This window comes from Nuphar pumila, chromosome 13, assembly GCF_984573655.1.
Source record: "Nuphar pumila chromosome 13, dmNupPumi1.hap1.1, whole genome shotgun sequence".
Lineage (NCBI taxonomy): Eukaryota > Viridiplantae > Streptophyta > Magnoliopsida > Nymphaeales > Nymphaeaceae > Nuphar > Nuphar pumila.
Genome location: NC_143261.1, coordinates 101,824,257 through 101,851,471, shown reverse-complemented (window position 1 = coordinate 101,851,471; position 27,215 = coordinate 101,824,257). Strand labels below are relative to the sequence as shown.

At 36.4% G+C, this 27,215-nt stretch overlaps 1 protein-coding gene across 2 annotated transcripts; it reads right to left on the bottom strand.

Moving 5' to 3' along the window:
• Positions 1 to 1,590: 1,590 nt before the first annotated feature.
• Positions 1,591 to 17,122, bottom strand: LOC149819518 (putative pentatricopeptide repeat-containing protein At3g01580). Of its 2 annotated transcripts, none has more exons than XM_089985333.1 (5): positions 13,822 to 17,122; positions 13,320 to 13,404; positions 13,011 to 13,183; positions 12,824 to 12,896; positions 1,591 to 2,131 (listed from the first exon to the last, which is right to left on the bottom strand). In XM_089985333.1, exon 1 carries the CDS (start codon positions 17,113 to 17,115, stop codon positions 14,419 to 14,421), a length of 2,697 nt encoding a protein of 898 aa, XP_089841459.1. In that variant the 5' UTR covers positions 17,116 to 17,122; the 3' UTR covers positions 1,591 to 2,131; positions 12,824 to 12,896; positions 13,011 to 13,183; positions 13,320 to 13,404; positions 13,822 to 14,418. The 2 variants fall into 2 exon arrangements, with proteins under 2 accessions (XP_089841459.1, XP_089841460.1); XM_089985334.1 differs by having other exon boundaries at positions 1,591 to 2,045.
• Positions 17,123 to 27,215: the final 10,093 nt, after the last annotated feature.

Sequence of the window (27,215 nt, the reverse complement as noted above, 5' to 3'; positions counted from 1 at the left end):
TCACACTGCCCTTGTCACATTCCAACTCTCATAACATGGGATAGTGCACACACATCTCCTGTCAAACGCACCCATCGTCTACCCAAACGTCCAGTTTCCTCTATCACCCACACGACTAGTTGTGCCAATGATGCTGCCTCGCAACACCCATTGCACACGAAAATATCTGTCTGCACTATGACTATGTATACACATCGGCTCCAAACACCAGGTGCCCTCTTTCACCCGCATGCTCAACAGTGCCTACGAGGTTGGCCTGTAACACAGGCACTCATTAGACATGCAACTGTATTTATTCCAGTGCTCACTTTTGATATATAAACAAAAATTCACTGTTCTCACTGAGTCATCCACGATAGTCCACATACTTGACAACAGTTATTGCCTTCATCCAAAGGCCAAGTTCTTTGATAGTTTGAATTATTGTTTGGAATCTATTCAAACGAACAAGAGAAAAAAGTATATTTTCCCATTAAAGAGCATTTTTGTGTATCACTCAAGTACTTGTATTGCAATCATTATTTTTTGTGTTCTTGGGTGCTCAATTTGAAACGGCATCCACAGATCAGACATTAGCCACCTTGTGTTGAAGTGATGAGAATCATCCCCCTTGATTCTTTCAACAATAATGAAACAAGAGAATCATATTAATTTGTATTATGTTGCAAGTATTCTCAATTCAGCCCTTTTTTTTTGAAGGGCAATTCTCAATTCAGCCTTCTTGAACTCTTAAGATGGTCACTTGTCTAATGTCCTATTTTGCTATGTTCTCCATCCTTGAATTAATTTTCTCTCAAAATGCATTGTGATCCTTTTGTTTTTTGCTGTTGGCTTTAAAAAGCTTAAATTAGCACAACTACAATCTGAGACGATGCAGTTTGGATAAAGGTCTGACTCTGATCATAATGATGACGATGATTATGCAATTGCATATACAAAGGGGCATTTTAGTATGTACAATTGTTATTTTTGTTTCTTGGGTACTCTTCCTTTCTACTCATCCCATTTGAAACGTCATAGATCAGGCTTTGGCCACCTTGTATTGAAGTGACGAGAATCATCTTGATTCTTTCAACAATCATACAATTTGCATTATGTTGCAAGTATTCTCATTTCAGCCTTCTAGAATTCTTCCAAATTATCACTTATCTGCTGTTCTATTTTGCTATGTTCTCTATCCTTGAATCAATTTACTCTCTCTACATGCGTTATTATCGTTTTTTGTTTTGTTTTTTTTTTGCTTTTTTGCACTTCCATTCATAAATAATGGGTAACATGTCAAATCAATTTTCAAAAACTTAAATTAGCACAACTATAATCTGACACAATGTAGTTTGGATAAGGCCTGATCATGATGATGGTGAAGATGATGATGATGATGATCATGCAATTCCATATACAAAGCCAAACTGATATTTTTCTAAATCTAAAATATGCAACGTAATTTAAAAAGAGGATACAGTTAGAAAGCCCTCAAGGCACCTGCCTTTATTTTGGTGTCCTCAATAATGCAAACACGATACCTGCATATATAATCTTTTACTAATTTCATTTGTACACAACTGCACATTGTTACACAATGCTGAGGTGTATTTCATCATAAAAATATGATAATAAACGGATCAAATTTTTGTAAATACAATGGTAAGCCCTTTTGTGTTGTACATGAGCAATAATGACTGACATCCTACCCAATTTTTAGTGCTGCTGGAGTTACATACAGAATATATTTTGGGTAGATGGCATCCACCACTAAACTGAACTTGAATTTAGTGAACCGGTTTCCAATTTAATCACACTCTTGAAGTGAATCCTATCATGCCTTTTTATACTTGTTCCCTAGTACCTTGTTTGATTAGTTTCTTACATTGATAGAATCTGAAGGGATACTCTTTTAGGTTGCTGCACTCTTTATTCATCACATTCTAAAGCCTGTTTGGTTTACCCTATCCAGGTTACAAAAGCAAGGGCTCGAGGATTCCTCTGTCCTCCTTAACCTTGAATAGTGTCCCATCCCAATCCATAAGCAACATGGAACATCCAACCTATAAACCAGAATCAAGTTGAGAAGCGATGTGCTTTGATAAAATTATAGAAGTTAGATGCTAGAAAGCCAAGCCTCATACAAAGCCTACAAATTACACATCAAGAAATGTAAAGAGCACAGAAGCTTATATAAAAGAAACTAGCAAAGCAAGATACAAAAGTATGAAAGTCAACGACCATATAGACATGCATATAGGGAAAATGAATAAATATGGAGATTTAACTAAGCTTGGTTTATATATATATATATATATATATATATATATATATATATATATATATAGTGTGTGGGTGGGGGGGGGGGGGGGAGGACACATACCCACTGTAATACCTGCAAATTTTCTACAATTATTGATCAAATAAAGATGAATTTTCAGGTCTCGAATTTGAGATTTATTTTTCATTTGAATTAGAATTTAATTTGAATGATAATTTGAGTTTGAATCTCAAGTTAATTTGAATCTCAATTTAGAGCGGGCTTCATTTGAGATTTAATTTCAATTTGGATTTAAATTTCATTTGAGATTTAATTTCAATTTGAGTTGAATTTCATTTGGGATTCAATTCCAATTTGGATTTGAGCTTTAATTTGAATGTGAATTTCAATTTCATATTCAATTTCAATTTGAAATTTAATTGAATTTGAATTACAATGTGAATTTAATTTGGTAGTGAATTTGGATTTGAAAATATATTTGGAATTTGAATTTGGACTTAACTTGAATTTGAATTTGGAAGTAAAATATATTTGAATTTAATGTGGGATTTGGAATTTGAAATTTTATTATGATTTAATTTGGAATTAATTTGGAATAAGTTAATGTGGGGTTTGGAATTTGAAAATTTATTATGATTTAATTTGGAATTAAATTGGAATAAGTTAAGTAAGATGGATCCCAAGGGTGGGACGCCCCCCCCCCCCCCCATGTGGGTCCATCCTACTTGTCAAAGACCTACTTTCTTATTTCGAAATTGCTTATAAAATTCTACTTTACCAAGTCAAAATACTAATTAGTTTCATAATTCAAAAACAAGTCTATGGACTAAGATATTTTAAAGTTTCCTAAATGTGTAGGAATTCAATTTAGCCAAGTATTTTTTAAATGAACATGATTTATACAATTAGAACTAATTGGGATAGGATCTAGAGGGTTTCCTATCGGGATTAGGAAATCCCATATAACAACTATAAAAGGAGAGACCATATTCACGCCCCCCTCCCCCTATCTCTCTCTATTCTCTCTTTCTAATTCTCTTTTCTCTCTCCCTTCAATCTTCCTTCTTTTCCCTATCCCACGCCCTTCTGAAGGAGAGCCTTGGGTCTTCCATTGGAGGTATAGTTGTTGGAAAAAGGTGGTCATCAATGAGGAGTTTTCTATGATTTTGGTTTTCAATTTTGCTTTCAAGGTAGGTGCAGTTTAACTATGAGATATGTATGATGCTAAGGAGCATGAACATGCTGGGATGTGATTCCCAGATGCATATTAATATGTATAACAACTATGATTAATGCAGGGACTGATCTTATATAGTTCATGGAACAATAAAATCGTCAAAACCATTTTTGAAAAAATCGTTTTTGGGAGTTGTAGCATAAATCGGTTTGGTCCTTTTGGAAAATCATTTTATGTGATTCATGTTCTATGTTTTATGTTAAATTTATTTATGTACAACATGTATTAGATTAAGCTTATGTTAGATCTCATATTGGTTGTTCATGATTGATTTAAAAATTCAAGAATAAGATCCATCTATGTGAAACCGATTCTTATAAAGAAAAATATGTTTTCTTATATAAATACATCGGATCATGCATTTGATTCGTATTATGAATTTGATCTCGGTGATTTCAGCATGCTTGGATGTATACATGCATGTGTATGATGTGTTTATATTGAATCAAAATCACAAAATGCATGATTATGGTGTTTTCTTTATGAAAAAACATAGAATTAATTATGTATTTCTTGAAAATATATTGTCATGTTATTTCTATTCTGGTCAGTCTAAAAGAAATTCATGGTTCTCCAAAACAAAGAACCCAAATTTTTTTAAATTTTAGAGGGGTGTACCAGACATGCAGGAGTAGTCTCAAAAAAAAATTGAGTTAATTTGAGGTCCAGATTTGGAGATACGACATCTACAAGTCAATACAAAATTTCTGTTCTGACAAAAAAATTGTGTTGGCTGCACATTTTGGTTGATTTTACTGCCCCCAAACTACTCAAGGTCTATGGCCAATATTTTTATGTGTGTTAGTTCATATATTGAAGAACACACTATAAAAATCTTGTACATTGATTCATTACAATTTAAAAATTAAAAATCACAAAAGTTTGTTCTAGAACATGAAACTTTTGCAACACAGTCTATCCAAGAACAAAAACAAACTGTAGTACATGAATTTTAATTTATTTAGACCTGATTTCTTTTGAAAACACACCAAGCTAACCACATAAAAAATTACAGAATTTATTTCATTGTGTAAATTCGTTGACTAATGTTTTTTCGGTAAGGTCGAACAGGACAGATTTTAGTTAAAGATTTATTATTCATTGATCCGAAATGAGTTTGGACTTAGGTTTTCGCCTTTAGACAACTCACACATATGTGCATCTATAAAAATTCTAAATTTAAATTCATTGTATACAAGTCATGGCAAAATTTGTAATAAAGATAAATTATGTCCATGCAATTCTGAATTAAGAACTCATGCTTGCATACATGTCATGGTTTCGAAAGTGAACCAGTTGGACATGATTGGATTCCAGAGCTAGACCAGATGGGTACACACCTTGTTAGAGTACAGTGTGTGGGCCTAATGAGGCTATGTGGTTGTGCCTTTACTTATAAGCATGTATTGATTCATATGCTATAATTTTTTATTATAATGCTAAAATGAATTACATACTATGTTAATACACTTGTATGATAATATGATATGTAACATGATGATATGACATGCAACATAAGGTTATGATATGCAATATGATGTCATGGTATTCATTTTGAAGATATATGTTGTTGTTATGTGCTATGAGACATGTAATGTATGCATGCACTTGTTAATGCTCACGAATGAGTTGGTGGTTCAAGGAATCAATGTAGAATCATAAGTGCTCGAATATGACATGTGACATGTTGGTGAAAAACATATGGGTGAAGCACATGATTAATTGCACATATTGGCACACGATGAGTACATTATTGTGTCCAAGCAAAGTGATTGTCCAGTCGGATGATACATGGGGATGTGCATGTTATAACTAAATAATGATGCACGGTGGCGTGCATGTTTTAAACTAGGTGAGAAAGATGTCGGAAAGACCTGGTTAGGGTGAAGATGCCAAATGATACCACGAATTGTCTAAAATGAGGATGTCCGATGACAGAAAGATCTGGTTAGAGTGAGAATGCCCGATAATACAAAGAATTGTCTAGGGTGAAGATGCCCGATGACAACAAGGATTGGCTAGGGTGAGGATGCTCGATGTTGCCCTTAGGAAGGGGTGCATACCAGATTAATAAAATACAAATTGTGTATGGATGAAAATGCCTTTGGCTTTGCCTCATACTTTGGTATTTCACTTGTGATAGTACCCATAGGGAGATTCAAGAGAAAACTTAAATTGATTACAAGTAACATGTTCATACAGTCAAAAGTAAGTGGTAATATGGAAGATAAAAGCTACCATATGCATTATGCATTGGTTCATGTCTCACGTGTGATGGAAAGCTCATCTGAATTAGGTGATGTGTCTTAACATTTTCTAAGGTTGGGGTTTATTTGATTATGCCTTATTAATTCTTATGCAGAATCAAAGATATGTCATGTTTAATATATGTTACATGAGTTTGATCGTTATATTTGTCTGGTTGAATACTCGAATTACTTGACATTTATTGGGATGTATCCCTTGTTGTTATTGTTGTCAAACTTGTGTAAAGATATGCCCTAATAACTCATATGCATAATTATGAACTTGTTTTTGTTCTGTGGCATGTTACATAAAGGTATAGGTTATGCATCTTTAGTTGAATGACTTGTGAATTATTTGTTGTGTTATACATGTTTTAAATGATGTTTGATTCCATGTATGCTTAGTTTCGTATAAACATGCATTGTTATTGTGTTCCTACTGAGACTTGATGAGTCTGACCCAAAATTGTCAGTCGAGAAAGCAGAAGCGAAAAGTGATTCGGGAAGCGAAAGCGGGAAGCGATGCACTTCTAAAATTTTAGGAAGCGAGACGACTTAGAAACGAACCAAGAATCGCCTCGAAAGTGACCTAGGAAGTGAACCGAAGGCGACCTAGGAAGCGAGGGGGAAGCGAAAAAAGAAAAAAAAAAGTAAGAAAAATAAAAATAAGAGGAAGCGAGCTTCCCCTAAATGGGAAGCACCACGTTTCGCGCTTCACTATATAGTATGGCGCTTCCGGTAACTCTGGTCTAACCCTTATATTGCCATATTCAGGTAACGAGTAGAAAGTTGGATCAATAGTGGTGTTAGAAAATAACATATATATGTATATACTTGAATATATATATAGATACATACTTTTCGTAATACAAGAGTATGTATATGTATATATATATATGTATATAACTATATATTTAAAGTATATACTTATATTCTTGTAATACTTTTTTTTTTTTTGTAATTTTATTTCTTTCTTATTTTTTTGTCTTTTTGTTAAACAGTCATAATTGACTAGAGCTGTTGGGCTGTCAAAACAGCCAACAGCCTTTTTGTCAGGTTCTGTCAAACAGTCAAAATGTTGACTGTTTGAATAGAGCTGTTGGGAGTAGCCCAACAACTATTTTAATAGCTCCTCTCATGTAACCTCTCTATAAATAAGAGCATGCTGCCCATTGTAATTTATATACAAAGGTAGAGGGTTTTACCTCTTACATATTCAGATTCAAGTGCATTTATGCATTATTCTTATGTTTGTGCTGTGGAGCATTTTGTATGCTATTTTGGTTTACCATATTGGGTGAATGTATGTTTTGTCAAGTTGTTTGTAGACTTGATTGTGTGTAAGACTCTTTACATGATATCAAAGCTTGGTGTATGATCAACCGTGCATTGGTGAAATGCCTCGTAAAGTGTGCCTTCTCTCTTTCGTGATTGGTGGTTCCTTATTTTCTTTGGATTCATCATGGGTGAATTTTTTCCGCACAATACAAGCAACTCCAACTTCATTCCGCCATTCAAACTTGAAGGAAGCAACTATAACATTTGGGCGGGACACTTGGAGACATTCATCAAGGGTCAAGGTTTGTGGGGATTTGTAAGAGGTATTATTCTTGAACCCACTCCCAAAATTACATTAGGTGAAAATGACGTTGAGACTAGTCTTGAAGAAAAAAACAAAGCCATGGAAGAATACTACAAAAAATTAGATGAATGAGAAATGAAAAATGCCAAAATTCTTTCATGGATGCTTAGTGGAGTTGAGACAAAAATTGTCTCAAACCTTTTGTGTTACAAAAAGGCAAATGAAGCATGGGAATATCTTAGAGGTATGTTTACCGAAAAGGATATGGCTCACAAATATTATCTCCAAGAAAAAATTAGAAACATTAAACAAGGAGATAAGAATATAAGAGATTATTTTATGGAGTTATCTTCTATTTGGACCCAACTTGCCCAATTTGAACCCAAATGGGAAGGAAAGTGTATAGAAATGCGGAGAGTTCAAGTTGAAGAAAAGAGACTTTTCTCTTTTCTGTATGGTTTGAGACCCGAGTTTGAACAAACAAGGGCCTCCTTGCTATCAACTTCATCACCTCCTCCTATTCATGAGATTCTCACTAAACTTAGTGGAGAAGAGACAAGGCTAAACATGAGTAAAAATGTTAGTGTGCTTGCTACTTCTAGCAATGGTCAATAAGAGTATTGTGCACTTGCCGCATCAAAACCAGGACACTATATCAAGCCATATAAACCTCCTCATTTTAATAAGAATCGAGGAGAATCAAAAATCATTTGCCATAATTGTAATTAGCCCGGTCATATTAGGCCTCAATGTCCTATATACAAATATAGGCCTCAAGAAAAGCGTGTTGCGGCTGCATCATCAAAACAAGATGAAGATACTTTGAATCTCAAAGACCTCACCAAATCATTATCTCAACTGACGGAGGCATTGCAACCACTGCTTAAAGGATCTACCTTAGGAGCGGCCATTGCAACCTCTTCTACTCCTGGTATGTGCTCTTGGCTTCTTGATTCAGGAGCTTCTTTTCATATGACCCCACATAGATCTATATTATCCGAATGTCAACTTAATTCAAATGCATCATTTGTTTCCACCGCCGATGGTACTGCCTTGGAAATAGAGGGTGTTGGAATTTTTAAAAATGATTTGTCAAAACATAACAACTTTTATATTCCAAAAATAAGACTTATACCAAAACTTCATCTTAATCTACTTTCTGTTTCTCAAATCTCGGATCATGGATGTGATGTCATTTTCTCATCAAGTAAATGTTGGGTGCAGGATCGTCAGTCCGGGAAATTGATTGGGGAAGGTTCTAGGCAAGGAGATCTCTATTATATGGATTTCCTTTGTATTCCAAAGGAATCATTTTGCAACACTGCCCAAACAAAAGACATACGGACTTGGCATCATAGACTTGGGCATCCAAATATAAGAAAATTAAATTTTGTACCTATTACCAAGAATCTTTGTAAAGATAATTTTGAATGCAAAGAATGTTTACTTGGTAAAATGACAGTCTTGCCTTATGGTCAAAGAACTTTTTACTCCTCAATGCCTTTTGAATTAGTTCATTCGGATGTATGGGGTCCTGCTCCTGTAGCCTCTAAAGGCGGATTCTCCTACTATGTTGTGTTATGACTTCACTAGATATTGTTGGATTTACTTTCTTAAGTATAAATCAGATGTATTTGCAACCTTCAAAACATTCCATAACATGATTAAAAATCAATTTGAAAGTAAACTCAAAATTCTCAGAACTGACTCTGGAGGAAAATACTTGTCAAATGAGTTTAAACAATTTTTAGAAAATGAAGGAATTTTACATCAAAGATCATGTCCTAGAACCCCGCAACAAAATGGAATTTCATAAAGGAAACACAAACATATTATGGAAACTACAAGAACTCTTCTTATTGCTAAAAATGTTCCAAAAAATCTTTGGGCTGAAGTTGCATTAACCTCAGTATATCTTATAAATAGGATGCCTTCCAAAACTTTATCTAATGAAATTCCTTTTGAAAAGTTATTCAAATATCAACCTGACTATCAAAGATTGAGAATCTTTGGTTGCAAATGTTATGTTTTGAATGATAAAGGAGATAAACTATCTTCTAAAGTTATTTCTTGTGCGTTCATTGGTTATTCAGAAACACAAAAAGGATTTAAATGTTATGATACCAAAAATGATAAACTTCTCATTTCAAGGAATGCTAATTTTGTTGAAAATGAAAGTGGATTTGAAGAAAACATGTCGGAAGACATAAACTTTGATTATTCTTTCTTGTTCAAACTATTGTCTAATGATGAAAATATTTATGTAGAACCTCTTATTGAAAATAGAACAACAGTTGAACCAATAGTATACACTAGAAGAAATCGAAATGCATTTAATGAAGGTGTAAATCAAAGTAATCATGAAGCATCAAAAATTCCTTCAGAACAAACCACTATTCGTAGATCAGAACGAACCTCAAGAATCCCAAATAAATTTGTGTCTTATGATTCATTCTCTCCTAAACATAGAGCATGTCTTATAGCTATCCACTCATATTTTGAACCCTCATGTTACAATGAAGCAAAAAATTTACCTGAATGGATAAAAGCTATGCACAAAGAATTAGAAGCTCTTAAAGATGCTAATACTTGGGAAATTCTGGATTTACCTATAGGAAAGAAGACAATAGGTTGTAGATGGGTTTTTAAAGTAAAAACCAAAAGTGATGGATCCTTGAAAAGGCATAAAGTCAGGCTAGTTGCCAAAGGATATTCTCAAGAATACAGAGTAGATTACGAAGAAACTTTTGTTGTTGTTGCCAGGATGACCACTGTTCGAATGCTTGTAGTTATTTCAGCTATTAAAAATTGGAATATATTTCAAATGGATGTTAAAAATACATTTTTAAATGGGAATCTCAATGCGAAAGTATATATGGATATTCCACCTGGATTAATAATTCTTTCAGGTAAAGTGCTTAAATTAAAAAAGGCATTATATGGCCTCAAACAAGCACCTAAAGCTTGGTTTGATCCTTTTAACAATGTTATTACAAGGTATGGTTTTAAACCATGCTATACTGATACAGCTTTGTTTATCAAGAACTCTTCTGCTGGTATTATAATTTTACTTTTATATGTTGATGATATGTTAATTACAAGTAGTGACAAGGAGGGAATCAAGAAAGTAAAACAGTTTTTGAAAAATTCTTTTGAAATGACAGATCTTGAGTTTCTAACATACTTTCTTGGTATAGAAGTTTCATACTCTAACCGAGGATACATATTGTCACAAACAAAGTTTGCTTCAGATATTATTGACAGGTTAGGACTTTCATATGATAAAGTTGTTGATACTCCAGAGATTGTCGGAATGAAAATGTGAGCCGATGATGGAGTTCCTTTGGAGAATCCAACTCCCTTCAGACAGCTAGTGGGATCTCTTATGTATTTAAGTATTACAAGACCAAACATAGCCCATGTTGTACATATAGCCAGTCAATTTCAACATGCTCCAACATCAGCTCATATGAGTGCAGTCATGAGAATTATTAAATACATCAGAGGCACTATAAATAAGGGAGTCTTTCTGTCCTCTTCTTCCTCCTTAGATCTTATTGCATATTCTGATGCTGATTGAGGAGGAGATCCAAATAACAGGCGCTCAACAACTGGTTTTTGTATATTTCTAGGTGAATCTTTGATTTCATGGAGGTGCAAGAAACAACAAAATGTGTCATTATCATCTTCAGAAGTTGAATATAGAGCAATGGCAACTACTACTATGGAAGTCGTGTGGCTCAAACAACTGATTTCAGATATGGGGATTCACCTTCAGAATCCAACAAGACTGTGTTGTGACAATAAGAGTTCGATATACATTGCTCGAAATCATACGTTTCATGAAAGAACTAAGCATATAGAGATGGATTGCCATTTTGTTCGTGAAGAATATTTGAAGAAGACTATTGATCTTCCCTATGTGACATCAGAATATCAACTTGCTGACTTCTTCACCAAGGCACTATGCTCACCAAGATTCAACTTTTTACTTGACAAACTTTCGGTGATTTCACCATAAGTTTGAGGGAGACTGTTAGAAAATAACATATATATGTATATACTTGAATATATATATATATATTTATATATATTTATATATATTTATATATATACATACTTTTCGTAATACAAGAGTATGTATATGTATATATATATATATATGTATATAACTATATATTTAAAGTATATACTTATATTCTTGTAATACTTTTTTATTTATTTATTTTTGTAATTTTATTTCTTTCTTATTTTTTGTCTTTTTGTCAAACAGTCATAATTGACTAGAGCTGTTGGGCTGTCAAAACAGCCAACAGCCTTTTTGTCAGGTTCTGTCAAACAGTCAAAATGTTGACTGTTTGAATAGAGCTGTTGGGCTACTCCCAACGGCTCTAATTAGAGCTGTTGGGAGTAGCCCAACAGCTATTTTAATAGCTCCTCTCATGTAACCTCTCTATAAATAAGGGCATGTTGCCCATTGTAATTTATGTACAAAGGTAGAGGGTTTTACCTCCTACATATTCAGATTCAAGTGCATTTATGCACTATTCTTATGTTTGTGCTGTGGAGCATTTTGTATGCTATTTTGGTTTACCATATTGGGTGAATGTATGTTTTGTCAAGTTGTTTGTAGACTTGATTGTGTGTAAGACTCTTTACAAGTGGGATGTTGCGGATAGAGCCAATGACCATTTCTTAGATCTAGGATTGTTTTGAGAACAATTTATAAATTGACAAGACTTGTTATTTTATCTAATTATATTTTCCAATAATTTAATTAAATTCATGAAGGTTATTACTTTATTGTTGATTAGATATCGGATTCCTGAGTTGGAATCGAATCATGAGTTGGACCTGGACCTAAGTCTAATACGGGAATCGGATCAAGTCTGATGCTGAATTAACATGTAACCCACCTGAAACTTTTAACCAAAATCAAAAATTGATGTTTTCGCTATATTTTGGTTATTTGATAAAGGGTTTTTGTCCTTGGATGTCTCTTACTCGAACTTGGCTCTAGTTGGGCCCCCAGTGTTTAGTCTGGTTAGAGTAATGTCATTGATTAAGCCTTGCGTCAAAAAAATTCCTATATTTTCGAGTTAAAATTTTGGGGTGTTAAACCCACCCACACAAACACACACATGCAATCCACTAAGCTTGGCTTCACTATAAAGAATACATATATAGATGCACGTACAAAGCCGCATAAAGTAAAGTATATCCATGTGAATGGCAACATAAGAATTTGCATGTCAAAAATAAAAAGTTCATGCTTGTTTACAAACAAAATGATAATAAAAGTTTCAACAATTCATATTTTGAGATTCCTTGAAATAACATGATACAAAAGTATGCCCTTCCAACAAATTATAGTCAAACTTTTAGTATTAAAATATTTTTTTCCTTTTTTGTTTAACAAATGGTATAGGAAACATCTGCACTTGTTACTGATGGCACAAAACACTGGAAATGATGAATTATTTAATACTTAATACCTTAATAACAAGAATGAAGGTTAAGCATCCAGGCATCCACCATAAATTCAAACATCATGTTTTCCGTTTCAACCTGTGAACAACATAAAATACTCAAATCCTTAAATGATCATATTAACTAAAAACTGATCATAGCATCATGCAAGTTGGAGCATGTAAGCAAAGAAAGAGAAAAGAGTAACTCAACTTGTACAGAAACTTCAAGGTATCCCCCTAAAAATGGATAAATGTATGCCAAACCCAGCAAACCTAGAGTGGGTTCAGGACCTTCAGGTCCATGGGACCAAACCAGAAGCGATAGGGAGGACCGACCCATTCAGTAATGAAACAAACCAATGCTTTTGCAGAGGATTTGCAGCCCTACAATAACCAAGCACCAGTAATTCATACAAGGCAGATCACATAACGTAACAGCAACAGCCAAAAGCAAGAGAAAAATGGAACTTAAACCCTAATCCTGATGAGAGCACATGTTGCACTTACAAAATTACAGTACCTCATCATTTGTAGATTTAACAGACTCTGAATATGAACATGCTCCAAGTGGAGTGACATGAAAATTTGAGGCAAACTTGAGAAATCTGGATATATAGCACACTAAGTCATTTTGCATGGTAATTATCACTTGAAGAAGTGAAAAAGTGTGCAAACTGCAAAGTCAAAGATGCCTTTCAATTAAAACAGCATAGCAGCTATGGCATATATTATTCTACATGATGACTTAATGGAGAGGGAAAGACTGTTATTTAGGAGACTAAAGAACTACTGTACCCATCCTGGTATGATTTTGTATCTTGAGAGTGATATATATATATATATATATATATATATATATATATATATATATATATATATATACAGAGAGAGAGAAAGAGATCTTAAGTGCATCAAAAAGGGTGACTGGAGAAGTAGGTAATCTAATGGGATAAAGGTTGATAACTTCCTTTTTTTAATGGAAGCATAATAGAGTGTGAAGATGTGGGGTATCGATCACAGACCTCTAGCAAGCAAAGTGAGTACTCCTTTTCTTGGGGGTGCAACACGAGGACTTTCCAAGAAGTCACCCATCCTGGTACTGCTCTCACCCAATCATGCTTAACTTCAGAGTTTTGATGAGGTCAGGAGCAAATACCTTCACCATTTTATCAAATCACACACAAATATGACGTAGATGTACGCAATTAAATGCTTCTTCAAACTCGATACCTCTTGCATTGATAAACCCAATTTTGTGTAGATAATGCTTTGCCACCTGTAGATGCTAAAGAATGGGTGTAAAGTGTCAGTTCAGGACAAGCAAATCCAAAATAAGGACATGTCAAAAGAAGCAAGAATGTTTCACCATTGAATTTTTGCTGGGACGTAAGCCTTAATCCGCAGTTCCATATCTGTGCAAAAGTGGATCTCAAAATTATCTAGACCTCACTTAATGGCATGCACAGACGAGAAAGCAAATGCAGGCTGCAGCTGGCTGAAGAGTTCCATGTCATGTCAGGATGATTTAAGTTATGAAGCCTTATTGCAATGAGTTTCCATTTTCCAGTGCCTGTTGCATGCTTCAATATACACTAATAGGAAAACTGGTTCATTCAAGACTAATTCTCCAACAGAGCTGAATGCAACTGGGGGAGATATCCTACAGTCCTCATATTTTCAGTCAAGCTCTTAACCACAGCATAAATGTACTCTGACTGGCAATGTGACCTGTCCTTTGCAGTAAACACATGAACTTCATTGTTGACTTCAATCCAGCTGCAACCTGGTTGTTTTGTAAGGCCCATGTTCTTTGCACCTGCTCTGATGCTATTGACAGCCTCCCACTTGCCAAAATCAGCATATATATTTGACAGCAACACATGATACCCAACATTTTCAGAGTCAAGTTCAAACAGTCTATTAGCCACATATTGTGCTAAGCTTTCATTCCGGTAGATTTTGCAAGACCCAAGCAGCGATCCCCAAAGAAGAGAATCAGGCTTAGAAGGCATCTGAACAGCCAACTCAACTGCCTGGTTCAGCCAGCCAGCACGGCCAAGGAGGTCAACCATGCAAGTGTATTGTTCAACAGTTGGGATAAGACCATAGTCCTTCATGCTCTCAAAGTGCTTCCATCCCTCTTCTACTTTCCCCGCATGGCTGCATGATGATAAAACAGCTGTAAATGTGGCATGGCTGGGCTTTACACTAGCCTGTTTCATTTTTTCAAATAAGTCAAGAGCACAATCAGTAAGGCCATGCACTCCAAATGCTAACAACATTGAATTCCATGATATCTCATCCTTAGCAGGCATATTTTCAAAAATAACCCATGCATGGTTTATGTCACCACATCTTGCAAAAGAAGCAATCAGGGAATTACAAACCAAAACATTTGAAGTAAGCCCATTTCGTACTAAATAACCATGGATTTGTTGGCAGTAAAATAACATAGATAAGTGAGAACAAGCAGCAAGTATACAAGCAATTGTTACGGAGTTAGGTCTGACACACTCGGCCTGCATATCCCGGAAACATTTCAAGGCAAATTCTGCATCACCATTTTGGTCAGAACCAGTGATTACAGCATTCCATGAAACCACATCCTTCACGGGCAGCCTAAGAAACACTTTCTGGGCAGCCTCTATGTCTCCACACTTTGAATACATATCAGTCAGAGCTCCTCCCACAAAAACATCAGCATTAAAGGCCATTTTGATTGAGAACCCATGAAGCTCCATACCAATAAGCCTGTGCTTCAAAGAAGAACAGACACGAAGTACAGAGAGAACAGACAAGGAATCCACCCTGCCTCCTCTCAGATGCAACTCAGTGAACAGTTCCATTGCTTTATATGCATGACCAGTTTGTGCACAGCCTTCAATTACGCAACCCCACATTACCAAATTTTTATTAGGAGATCTTTCAAACAATTGCAAACCAAATTCAACACTCCCACACTTACAATACATGTCAACAAGGGCAGTTTCAATTTCCTTCAAGATATGCATTCCATGCTTGAGAATGTGACTATGAATTTGCCTGCCAAGCTCAAGATCTAACAACTCAGAACATGCTGCTAGAACAGCAATCATTGTTGCAGAGTCAGGTTCAATATCCAACATCAACATTTCAGAAAATAGCATTGCTGCCTTCGTTCCACATCTGTTGTCTACATAACCAGAGATCATCGTGTTCCAAGAAACTGTGTTCTTCAGATAAACCATCTGAAAGAAACGCTCTGCCATCCCCCAATTTCTACATTTCATGTACATGTGGATAGTTGCACTTCTCAAAAACACATCGCCGGCAAAACCATTTCTTATTGCAAAAGCATGAATTTCTCGTCCTTGAATCAGCAACTGGCGAGAAGCACAAGAAGATAAAGCAGTAAGACAGCTCAACGTGTTTGGCTTAACACCCTTCTGTTGCATCACAGCGAGCGTCCTAAGAGCTTCCAACGGCTTGCCTGACTCTTCGAACCCACCGATCAGCGTATTCCAGGAAACAACATCCACCTCAGGCATTCCCTTAAAGACGCTAGCAGCATCCTTCATCGAATCACATTTGCAATACATAGCTAGCAGGCTATTGTTGACAAATATATCACCTATAGCTCCCATTTTCACTACATACCCATGAATCTGTCCCCCTAATCTCAGGTCCCGGCTACCTGTGAAAGCCTTAATCACGCGGGGCAACGTATATTCATCCGGTAGAACACCGTAATTCATCATCTCCACAAAAGCCCCAATTCCATGCTCGTGCAATCCTTTCTCCGTGTATTCTTTAATCAATCGATTCCACGATGACGCATCCAACTCCGCACCGTTCTTGGAAACTACAATCTCACCATGCTTGTTTCTATCGATTACTCCCCAATTCACTGCGCCCCCATCATAATTCCTTACAATTCTCGAGTCGAGATCGTGATTTACAACTTCGTTTAGGGAATCGTTACATTTCGGGAACGCAAAATCGCAGAAAAACAACCGGAGACTCCGATTTCGACGCGATTTTACCGAATTCTTCAGAGTCACGGCAGTCTCACTAGGAAATCGCACAGGAAAACCAGATCTTCTCGATACTTCCCGCGTAAAAAGACACGAATCGTCCCTGATTCTCCTTATACTAGCGCAGACTCGGCGGCACTCGTCACGTCGCTCGCAACCCAAGAAGAATGTACCGGAGAACAAAAAATTAGGGTTAGGGTTTCTGAATTCTCGTACCTTGGCGACGGCGGATCGGCGTTCAACGCAGCGTCGATGGGAGGGACGGCGGAGCACGAGACTCCCCGTGGCAGGAGAGAGCTCCATCCTTCATGGACAAAGCGCACGGCCTTTCCCTCCCTTTTGTGGTGGTCTACATCGGGTCGGGTCCCCAATCCAAAATGATCCGGGTTTAGGCTGCCTAAGCAACCACAAACCCCGTAAGACTCAGGTCTAGACCGGGCGACTAGTAAGCCAAGCCGGGTTCGAATATGTGTGGAAAAAGCGTACCAATGATACATCTTGCCCTAGGCCCAAGGAGTTCCAAACGTGGGATCCATTCCTACAAGACTCCACTCATATTAGGGCACGGTCATGTGGATCATGTGAATCCCTCCATCATTCATATTTAAGTATAAGGTTTTGAAACTGGCTGCATGTTATTTTTCATAATAAATATTATTATGTGTATTTTTTTATTTTTAAGTATTATTTCTCACATAGTCATGTGATAATTTCATCATCATTTCATATGAACCATGATTCATTTCACTTATAGTATGAGTTTAGCCATGACATCATTTTTTCATACACTCTTTTCACATAACCATATATAAGTTTTTTATCATGTCATCACAACCCTTAATGTACAAACAAATACTTCTTCATGAGTTCATACAACAAACCATAAGAAGCATGACTTATGATTATTATTTATCATCATATACAAATAAATATCTATGTGCACGAGCAAAAAATAATCCAGTTCATACTTTTCCAATGTATTATAATTAAGTAATGTGTGCATATTAAGATATCACAAACTAGAAAAAAAATCATTTAATAATAAAACTTAATTCATCATCATATACACATTCAACATGGATATGCATCATATTCATATTCAATAGGAATTATCCTTTCTGCCCTATTATCATTTGGATATGTCAAACATGATAAGCTCCTTTATTTTTTAAGACTTTAATCTTATCAAATATGATAATAAATAATTTAAATCATAAGCGTGTGAAGATATAAGTTTATATTCATTATCGAATCCAAACAAAAAACTATACCTATATCCATTGGATTTATATTAGTTCATATCCAAAACTTGACTTAAGATGTTATTACCAAGTCCAGCATGATCCATAGAAAGAATGAATCTACATTCAAGCTTAAATAACTTATGCAAAATTATGCATCACAAGATATTTGACCATTATCCAAATATATATCCTTATGTTTCAAATTCAAATAGATCTATATCACACATCCAGCATTATACTTATCTGGATCTATCCAGGTCAAATCAGGACTCATACAAAATATATTATTAGGTTCAAATATCTGAATTAATACTATTCACGTCCATTGCAAAACCTGAATCAAATCTAAATCCATACAACATATATGTCAGTATATTTTTTAGGTCTATTTTTGAAGTAAATTTGAATCCAATACATTAGAGGACCCATAAGAATAATCAGACAATGCACACATGCATTAAATATATCAATTATGCCAATATAAACTATTTTGCATCCCATCAATCCAACATAAATGTAAACTCATCTGTCTTTGGTAGAGTCTAAATCTGGATCATATCTAGATCCAAATCATACCAGAAGTTTATGGATTAAAAATGATTCTAAAACCTGATCTTCATATGTGATTCATATTGAGTTATAACCTTAAAACTCATTCAAGTACGATAATTGTGCAAGCAAGTCCAATAGGTTCAATTGAATCTAATAGTGTTGCCAGGATAAAAAATATTTAACTGGATCTATTCAAATCCATTCGTGTTTAACCAGATCCAATATTGTTTAACCGGATCAAACTAGGTATATGTCACTTTACTTGATTCAATGGATCCTGGTCTAATCCAACTTGATCCACCATAAAAACTGGATCAATACTAGGCCATACCGAATTCATATATTAATATGATAAAAAACATTAATAACTTACAAAACATATCAAAAACAAATTACACACATTATTTTAAGATCCAATATAGATGCATGTTAAAAAATTCAACCTCCCATACCAAGGTAGAGATCCAATGCAAATTATAATTGGACCCAAGAAAACCAAACCAACCATGAGTTTTTTTATCATAAAAGTTTAATATATCTAAATTCCATGAATATTACCTTAACTGAATATTAAATTCAAGAGATGATCCAAACTTATCTTTTACCAAAAAATAAAGCTTTGGGAGTTATTTAGCAAACCAGAGATGCTTTTCTACAAAATCAAAAAAGTTAAAAGTATCGTTCTAGGCAAAAACAATAAACCAGAACATTAAACCTGAATTTTTAAAACATTATGAGTTAAATAGAAAAATTCAGAAAGATTGAGATTCATTTTTGGGAAAATCCACAGACTACAACCGTGACTAAAGTATTTACCAAAGAATAGACCCTTTCTGAAATTTCTAAAAATTAAAGCCTCTGTACTAAAAACGATACATAATTAAATATTTGAGACTGTCAGAGACATAAAAGAAATTTGGCAAACAAGAAGAAGAATTACATAGTAACAGGGGCAAAAACATAATCTTAATACCAATAGAGAGGATTATAGTAGAAGGACAAGGGTGATCCAGTAATTGAACATAAAAAAGAGAAATTACCAAATAAAATAGGGTAATAATTAATATCAATAAAGAGAAATATTGAAAAAGGTGATGGTCATTGTAGTAATTTTACTTTAAAAAGTAAAAAAAAAAAACTTATTGATCTTTTTTCCCTACTCTCTCTCTCTTTCTCTTTGCGGATACTAGATCGTGTATTTCTCTCGCCAGATCTATTTCACGCAGTCCCGAATGTCACTGCTTGCCTGATGTCGGTAGTTTTAGACCTATTTTTTCAAACTTGGGGTGCACTGCTGGTTCAAACACGTTTGAGTTCTGTTATTCGGGACCTCTTGTTTGGTCCCATGAGTTTACGAAACAAAAAAAGAGAGATTATTGTGGCGGGTATGGTTGTTTTCAGCATGGTGGGTGATATGGACTGAAAGAAACAATTTCTTTTTCAAGGGCATTAAATTCAATTTTGGAAGGCTACGTTAGCGGGTTATGTTTGATGTGTATCTGACTCTTAAATTACATAGTAGAGACGGGGGTTTGGATCTACTTGTATTCTGAACTGTGCACAGTAGAGACGGGGTTTGGATCTAGATGGTGGCTGTCTTACTCTTATGTTCATCTCTCATCTAATATTCGGTTAAATGTATTTTGGTAATGTTGAATGATAAATGTTCTCTCTCTCTCTATATATATATATATATATATATATATATATATATCCTTTTTCAATTTGTTTTTTTTTCTCTTTCCTTCTCTTTTTCTTTCTTCTCTTTCTCACCTCAAGTCGCCTCTCTTCATCGTCGTTGCCTCTTTCACTGGAGGTTCAGCTGACAAGCAATAGTAATCGCTCTCTTAAACAGAGTCGCCATCCATGACTGGTAGTTTATGATTTTTTTGTGGGAGGCCCCTTCGTCTGCAACCTCTTTCTTTCATCGTTGAAATTTGTTGACTAATGGTGCATACCGATAGCGGGTCAGCTTTCCTCAGAGGAGGATTTTTGGCATTGACGATCTATCAAGGATAGTTGACGGTGATGTGCAGCTGGAGATACAAGTCCACTGTGGTGCACAGCGGGGGTTTCAACCAACTTTCCTAAAAAAATATGAAATATCCCCGACGAGAGGGGTTTTCTAGCAACTCTCCTTCGCTACAGCCAAACTCTGGCAACTTTGTTTGGTGAGGTGCAGGTACAGTCGACTGGCGAGGTATTCCTTTTGTCTCCCTTTTTTTGTAGGGGGGGTCTCCTCCGCCCCCTTTTTCTTTGTTTTTTGTTTTTCCTTTGCAGCTTCCTTCATTGTCGCTGTACCGGCAGGGATCTGGTGGGCTGACCGATGGAGGGTCTTCATCCACCTTTCATTATTCATCTTTTTTTTTTCTTCTGACTCCCATCGGCACACGATTGTCTTCTTAGCTGGCTAACGCAAGTAGTGTCCTACATCGCTAGGGTTTTTTTCTTTTTTGTAGCAGCGCACCCCCTTGCACAAGGTTCTCAGGTCTGCCACCCATTCGACAGAGGAGTTTCCTCGCCCCTCTGTCGTCGACTACCGAGTTCAGTCAACCAGTGAGTTTTTCGGTCAGGGAGGAGATCTCATCTGCAGGGGTTTCTCCGTTGCAGGGCACAACCATCTTGTGGCCGCAGGGCATGGCATCTTGCTCTTATAGTCTTCTCTTCTGGTGCCGAGAATGGATGTCCAGAGGAGGTATCACTGTCCGCACCACGCACTCCCATGCGCTCTGATATCAATATTGGGTTTAACTATTTACAAGTTACTCAAATGTACAAAAGTCTTCAACCAATAAATTGATCCATAACTTATATTTAGGCTCCACTCAATTAAGTAAATAAGCTCGACATTTGGCTTGAGCTTGGCCAAATGAATGGAAACTTAGCCCAAGCTTCGTTCACAGGGAATAATTCCATTTCTATTTAGGTGTAAATCTTTCATCCTTAATTTAGAAATCCGGTTTTATTATTTCTGAATATTTTGATACAAGTCTCAGTTTTTTGAAAACTACCAAACGAAGATCTTTCATTACCATATCAAGAAATTTAAAAAGCTTAGATTGAATGATGGATGTTAAGCCCACATCCCTATTTGGCAGTTTTTAAAGAAACCTACAGCTCATGTGATGTAAATCGAAGGGGGCTCCATTTACAAGAAACTTTTGTCCAACTATGAATTAAAAAGAAAAAACAGGATGAGAAACTAAAGAAAATTATTGAAAATTACAGGGAATAAACAGGAAATTGAAATAACTGAAAATAAAATAATAGAATACTGAAATTAACTATTAATTTTGAACTCTCAATTGCCCCTTTTACATAGAGCTCTCATCCTTTTATAGATGAGGTCTTCCAAATCTCAATTCAAGTAAACTACCTAATTTCATAAACTCTTAAAAAGATAAAACTTATTTTAATTAAGATATAGAGCAAGCATAAAGATAATGATAAAAAAATAAGAAAATATTCAAACTAAAACAAAATAGATTTCAAATTGTCCAATGGAGGATGAGTTGCATCATTCTCCTTAAGTTGGAGAAGACTTGCCCTCAAGTCTAGATCCTACTTGCACTTTTTTCAATCTCATTATACTTTGTGAGTTATAAGTACACTATGAAACCTTATGCTGCACCACGACTAAGTAGACCAAGCATGAACAGCTCTAACATGTATATGAAAATCTGGAATATTCTTTCAGAACCATCCATAGTCATATGAGTCTCAATTATGATCTGCATCAAAGGGATCGAATGACTCCGGTGTAAGCCTGATCCCATGTGAAGAGGTCTATGAATAGTGGATCTAGACCTCTCGCTCTGTCATCCAGTGCCCTAAACGTTGGTTAAATCAGACATAAAAACTCAAAGGAATTAGGAAGCTCGAGTCCAGTGAAGACCGAACGAGAGTCTGAAGGCCAAAACTGGTGCATACGGTCTCTGACCTGGCCGGATTAAGATCTGAACCAGCCTAAAGTTGCTCTGAAACAGTTTGAACCTGCACATAACTGGTGGAAAAGTGGTCAGAATCAGGTCCCGGCACTGTTACTGAAATGAGCTGGTATTATGAACCGGTTCGGTCTCTAAACAGGTTGGTTTTGTTCTTGCTGAGGTCGCTGGTGGAGGCACCCTCCACCGAAATTGCGCCATCCTCGTCCGTATCGCCTCCGACAGGCACAGGGTGCACCAGCCGGTTGGATTTGGCCGGTGGGGCAACGTCAGCCAGGATCCCACTGGCAGCAAGTCTGACGGTGGGAGAAGGCAATCCCCACCGCATTGTCAGCATCAACATCCGCAGGAAGGGGAGGCAACGGCTGTGGCACATCCTCTAATGGGGCGAGGTTTGGCTGGCTTCCGTGAGTGGTAAAGATAGAGGGAGGCAGTGAGGGACATAGGAAAACTGGAGAAGGTGGAGACGCTAAAGCAGGGCTCACTGACAATGGGGGTTGCCCTCGTTGACCTGTCCCCGTCCGATCAAAACCCTTTGGGCGGTGGTTGGCCGTTGATGGGACTCCCCACCATATGCCCCTATTACGGGGGTGGGACGATGGACTGAGGACCATCATCAGCCACTGTCGTCGGCTAAGTGGGACCCCGTCGACTGGTCTCGTTCGATGCAAGGTCATTAGTAGACATAGGCCGACTGATGGTACAATGTTATTTCGTTGAAAAAACGATGAGAGAAAGAAGGGAGGGAGAGGGGTGCAACACGCCCTCTCACTCTATCTGCTTGTTGTCGACTTAGGGAGGATCGCCATCGGCACGCCTTCCATCACTGGGACAGGATTCTGCCGGCAAGGGTTATCCAGCGTGATGCTGCCAGACGGAATCCCGCCGGTGGGAGGTTGCTGTCGCACCAGTGATTGGAAGGGAAAGAGAAGCGGGAGGGATGAAAAATGCACTTTTGCCCCTCTCTGTGGGATGCCGTCAAAGAGCCTCTCACCGTCAGTTGAGTTTCACGCGACTGTCTTCCCTTCCTTTGCTGATCAGAGTTGTTTGTCTTCGGTAAGCATTCATTTTAGCGCAACACAATTTTATTGTATTTGTATTTGCTGATTGTTCGATGGATCATTTGTGTAGACGTTCTATTGCTTGAATAATTTTATCTTGGCCCTATTGCAACTTATGCACCATCTAAGTGAACAACCGAGACTTCGTCGCTCAGTAGAAAAAACACCATCCTCAACGACATTGTGTTTTTAGGTGGATCTCAACTTACTTTCGACTGCGATCTCTTTCATCCTTACTTCGCTTTTGTTTCTTGACATCATAAATACGATCAAGAATTCAATCCTGATATTATTTTGATGTAAATCGAAGGGAGCACGATTTACAAGAAACTTATGCTCGACTATGAATTAAAAAAACAGAACGGATCCAATATCCAATATAATGATAAATAAAATAATAAAATATTCAAACTAAAACAAAATATATATAAAGTGACCCAAATATGCATAGCTCCGCTCCTGTATCATCGTGCCAAGAAAGTTAGAGAAAATGATGCGCTCTTTGGTAAAATTTCGAAATGGCACCAAAAGTTTGAGCACTAGTAAAAAAGGCAGCTAAGTCTTGGGATATTTAAAAAATGCACTAAAAGTAACATGGTTAATTAAAAAGGCCCAAGAGTTTACTATCGTCAAGTTTATTGTTAAATGTGATGTAGAATTATCAACGAGGAATGGGCTATGCTTGTCGAGAGGGTGGTGTATGTTCCCCCCCCGATGATTCACTGAATCCCACGTTTGTGTTCGGGGCTTTGAATGAGCACCACGTATACAAGCACATGAGGCGCGTATTCCCATGTATGTTGACATAACTTTGCATCGGACTCTGGTGTTGTTGCAAAGACTTAAGTACCCTTTCTTGCTATTTTTCTCATAAAGTGATGGTTTGAGAAAAATGACAAAAATGCCTTTCATTCAAAAAAGAAAAAATAAACAGTTCAAAAAAAGGACAAACATGTCCTCCATCCAGAAAGTCGAAGATGATGTTGACTCTTCAAAGACTTCTTCTTCTTTCTCCGTAAAATACTGTAAAACCCTCTCTCTCTCTAGAGAAGAAATCAAGGGAGGATTCTTGAAAAGACTTAAGTGCCCCAAAGATGATTATTTAAGACCCAGTCTTTGCACTGCAGGATTATCCGAGAAAGAAATCTCCCCTGGAGGAGGCCATGAACATCAACCCTCTGACTCTCTTCTCTTTCTGCTTCTGTGCACATCCAGCAGAAGATCCTACATTGCTCCATCAAGCACCAACTGACTTGCACATTGACTCTTGTGGAGCCTGATTCAGAGTTTTTACCCTTACAGAAGGAGGGTTTGGGGGCTCCTCCCAGCGTGAGTATCATCATTCAACTAAATGAGTTGTAGATCCTGATTCAGAGTTTTTACCCTTACAAGAGAGGGGTAAAACCTCATCTCACTCTCTCTCCCTTCTCTCTCTACTTCTGTGCACATCCAACAAACGATCTAACATTTCTCCATCAAACACCGACTGACCTGCACACTAACTGTAGCATCGTTCAACTTGATGAGTTGTGGAGCCTGATTTAGAGTTTTTGCCCTTACAGGAGGGGGGTTTGGGGGCTCCTCCTAGCGTGGGTAGCATCATTCAACTTGACGAGTTGTGGAGTCTGATTCAAAGTTTTTACCCATTCATATTTTAAGGCATTAGATCTCATGTTTGAACATCCACGGATGTGCAGTTTGCTTTTATCATGTTCATTGGCTTTCTAGATTATACTTTGAATTCTGGTGCATTTTAGATCTATCGATTTGTATGTAATCAGAGTTCATTTTAATCTGAATTTTTTACTACAACTTCATGCATATGTCTTCATGCTCTCCACCAAAAATCAGCTCATTCTGAGTTTGTTTGACCCACTTTAAAAATCGAGATTCAAAACCTATTATTTTGCACCGTCAGGATTTTAGCAGAATCAGGACCAACTTGCGGGAGTGATTTCTCCCTAACCAGAGATGATCTTTCCGATCCGTAAAAAGGGTTGTTTTCTAAATTGAATCTAGTTTGTTCATACCAAATTTCAGAGATTTCTATGGTGTTTTCATACCAGTTTTGGGTCTAAAACCATAACCCTGTCACCCTATGTCATTTTAACGACTGAGATTTTGATCCATTTTGTTTGAATTTTATTTCCCTAATGGGAGATCATTTTTCAATTCTGTAAAACGGGTTATCTTCGTTTATGTGTCTAGTTCATCCCTGTAAATTTTCAGAATTTTTCATGGTCAATTACTATTTTATTTTGATTAAATACCAGAACCTTGTATCCAGATTTTATAAATGTTCTGATTTTGGCCCCCATATCATGACTGTTGTAACACTTCTTCAATAAATCGTTATTTGATTGACAATATTATTCAGCAAATTATTGTTATGATTTTTTTGGGTCTCTAATGAGTCCCTACTATGATTTGTAGTATTTTTGGGTCTCCAACGAGCCTTACAATGATTTATAGTGTTGTTCGGTCTTTTAAGTATGATTTATAGTGCTTTGGGGTCTCCAACGAGCCCCACAGCGATTTGTAGTGTTTTTCGGTCTTTTAACTATAATTTATAGTGTTTTCGAGTCTCTAACGAGACCCGCAGCGATTTATAGTGTTGTGGACCTCGCTATAGCGATTTGTAGTGTTTCTCGCTAAACACTACAGCGATTTGTGATACAAATCGCTATCCGAATCAGGACCAACTTGTCAGGAACATATTTACCTAACCAGAGATCGAATTTCAAATCCGTAAAAAGTGGTGTCTTAGTTATAAAGTCTAGTTTATTCCTGTAAATTTTCAGCAATTTCTATGGTCATTTGATACCCCATTTGGATCTAAAACCAAACCCCTATCAGTCTGCCTTATTTGAGTGACATAGGTTTTTATTTCATTTTGTAAGAGTCATATCTCCCCAACGGAAGATCATTTTCCAAATCCGTAAAAAGAGTTTTCTTACTCTATGTGTCTAGTTTATATCTGAAAAGTTTTATAACTTTTTATGCTCATTTGATATTTCAAACCTATTAAAAACTGAGACATGTTATTATTTCGTTTTAAGTGAGTGGATGAAAGTTAATTATAACCCTTCTTGGTTTTTAACAGGTTTGAAATATCAAATGAGCATAAAAAGTTATAAAACTTTCTAGATATAAACTAGACACATAGAGTAAAAAAACCTTTTTTACGGATTTGGAAATTGATCTTCCGTTGGGGAGATATGACTCTTACAAAATGAAATAAAAACCTATGTCACTCAAATAAGGAGACTGATAGGGGTCTGGTTTTAGATACAAATGGGGTAGCAAATGACCATAGAAATCGCTGAAAATTTACAGGAATAAACTAGACTTTATAACGAAAACACCACTTTTTACGGATTTGAAATCCAATCTCTGGTTAGGGAGATATGACCCTGACAAGTTGGTCCTGATTCGGATAGCGATTTGTATCACAAATCGCTATAGTGTTTAGCGAGAAACACTATAAATCGCTATAGCGAGGTCCAGCAACACTATAAATCGCTGTGGGTCTCGTTAGAGAACCGAAAATACTATAAATCATAGTTAAAAGACCGAAAAATACTACAAATCGCTGTGGGGCT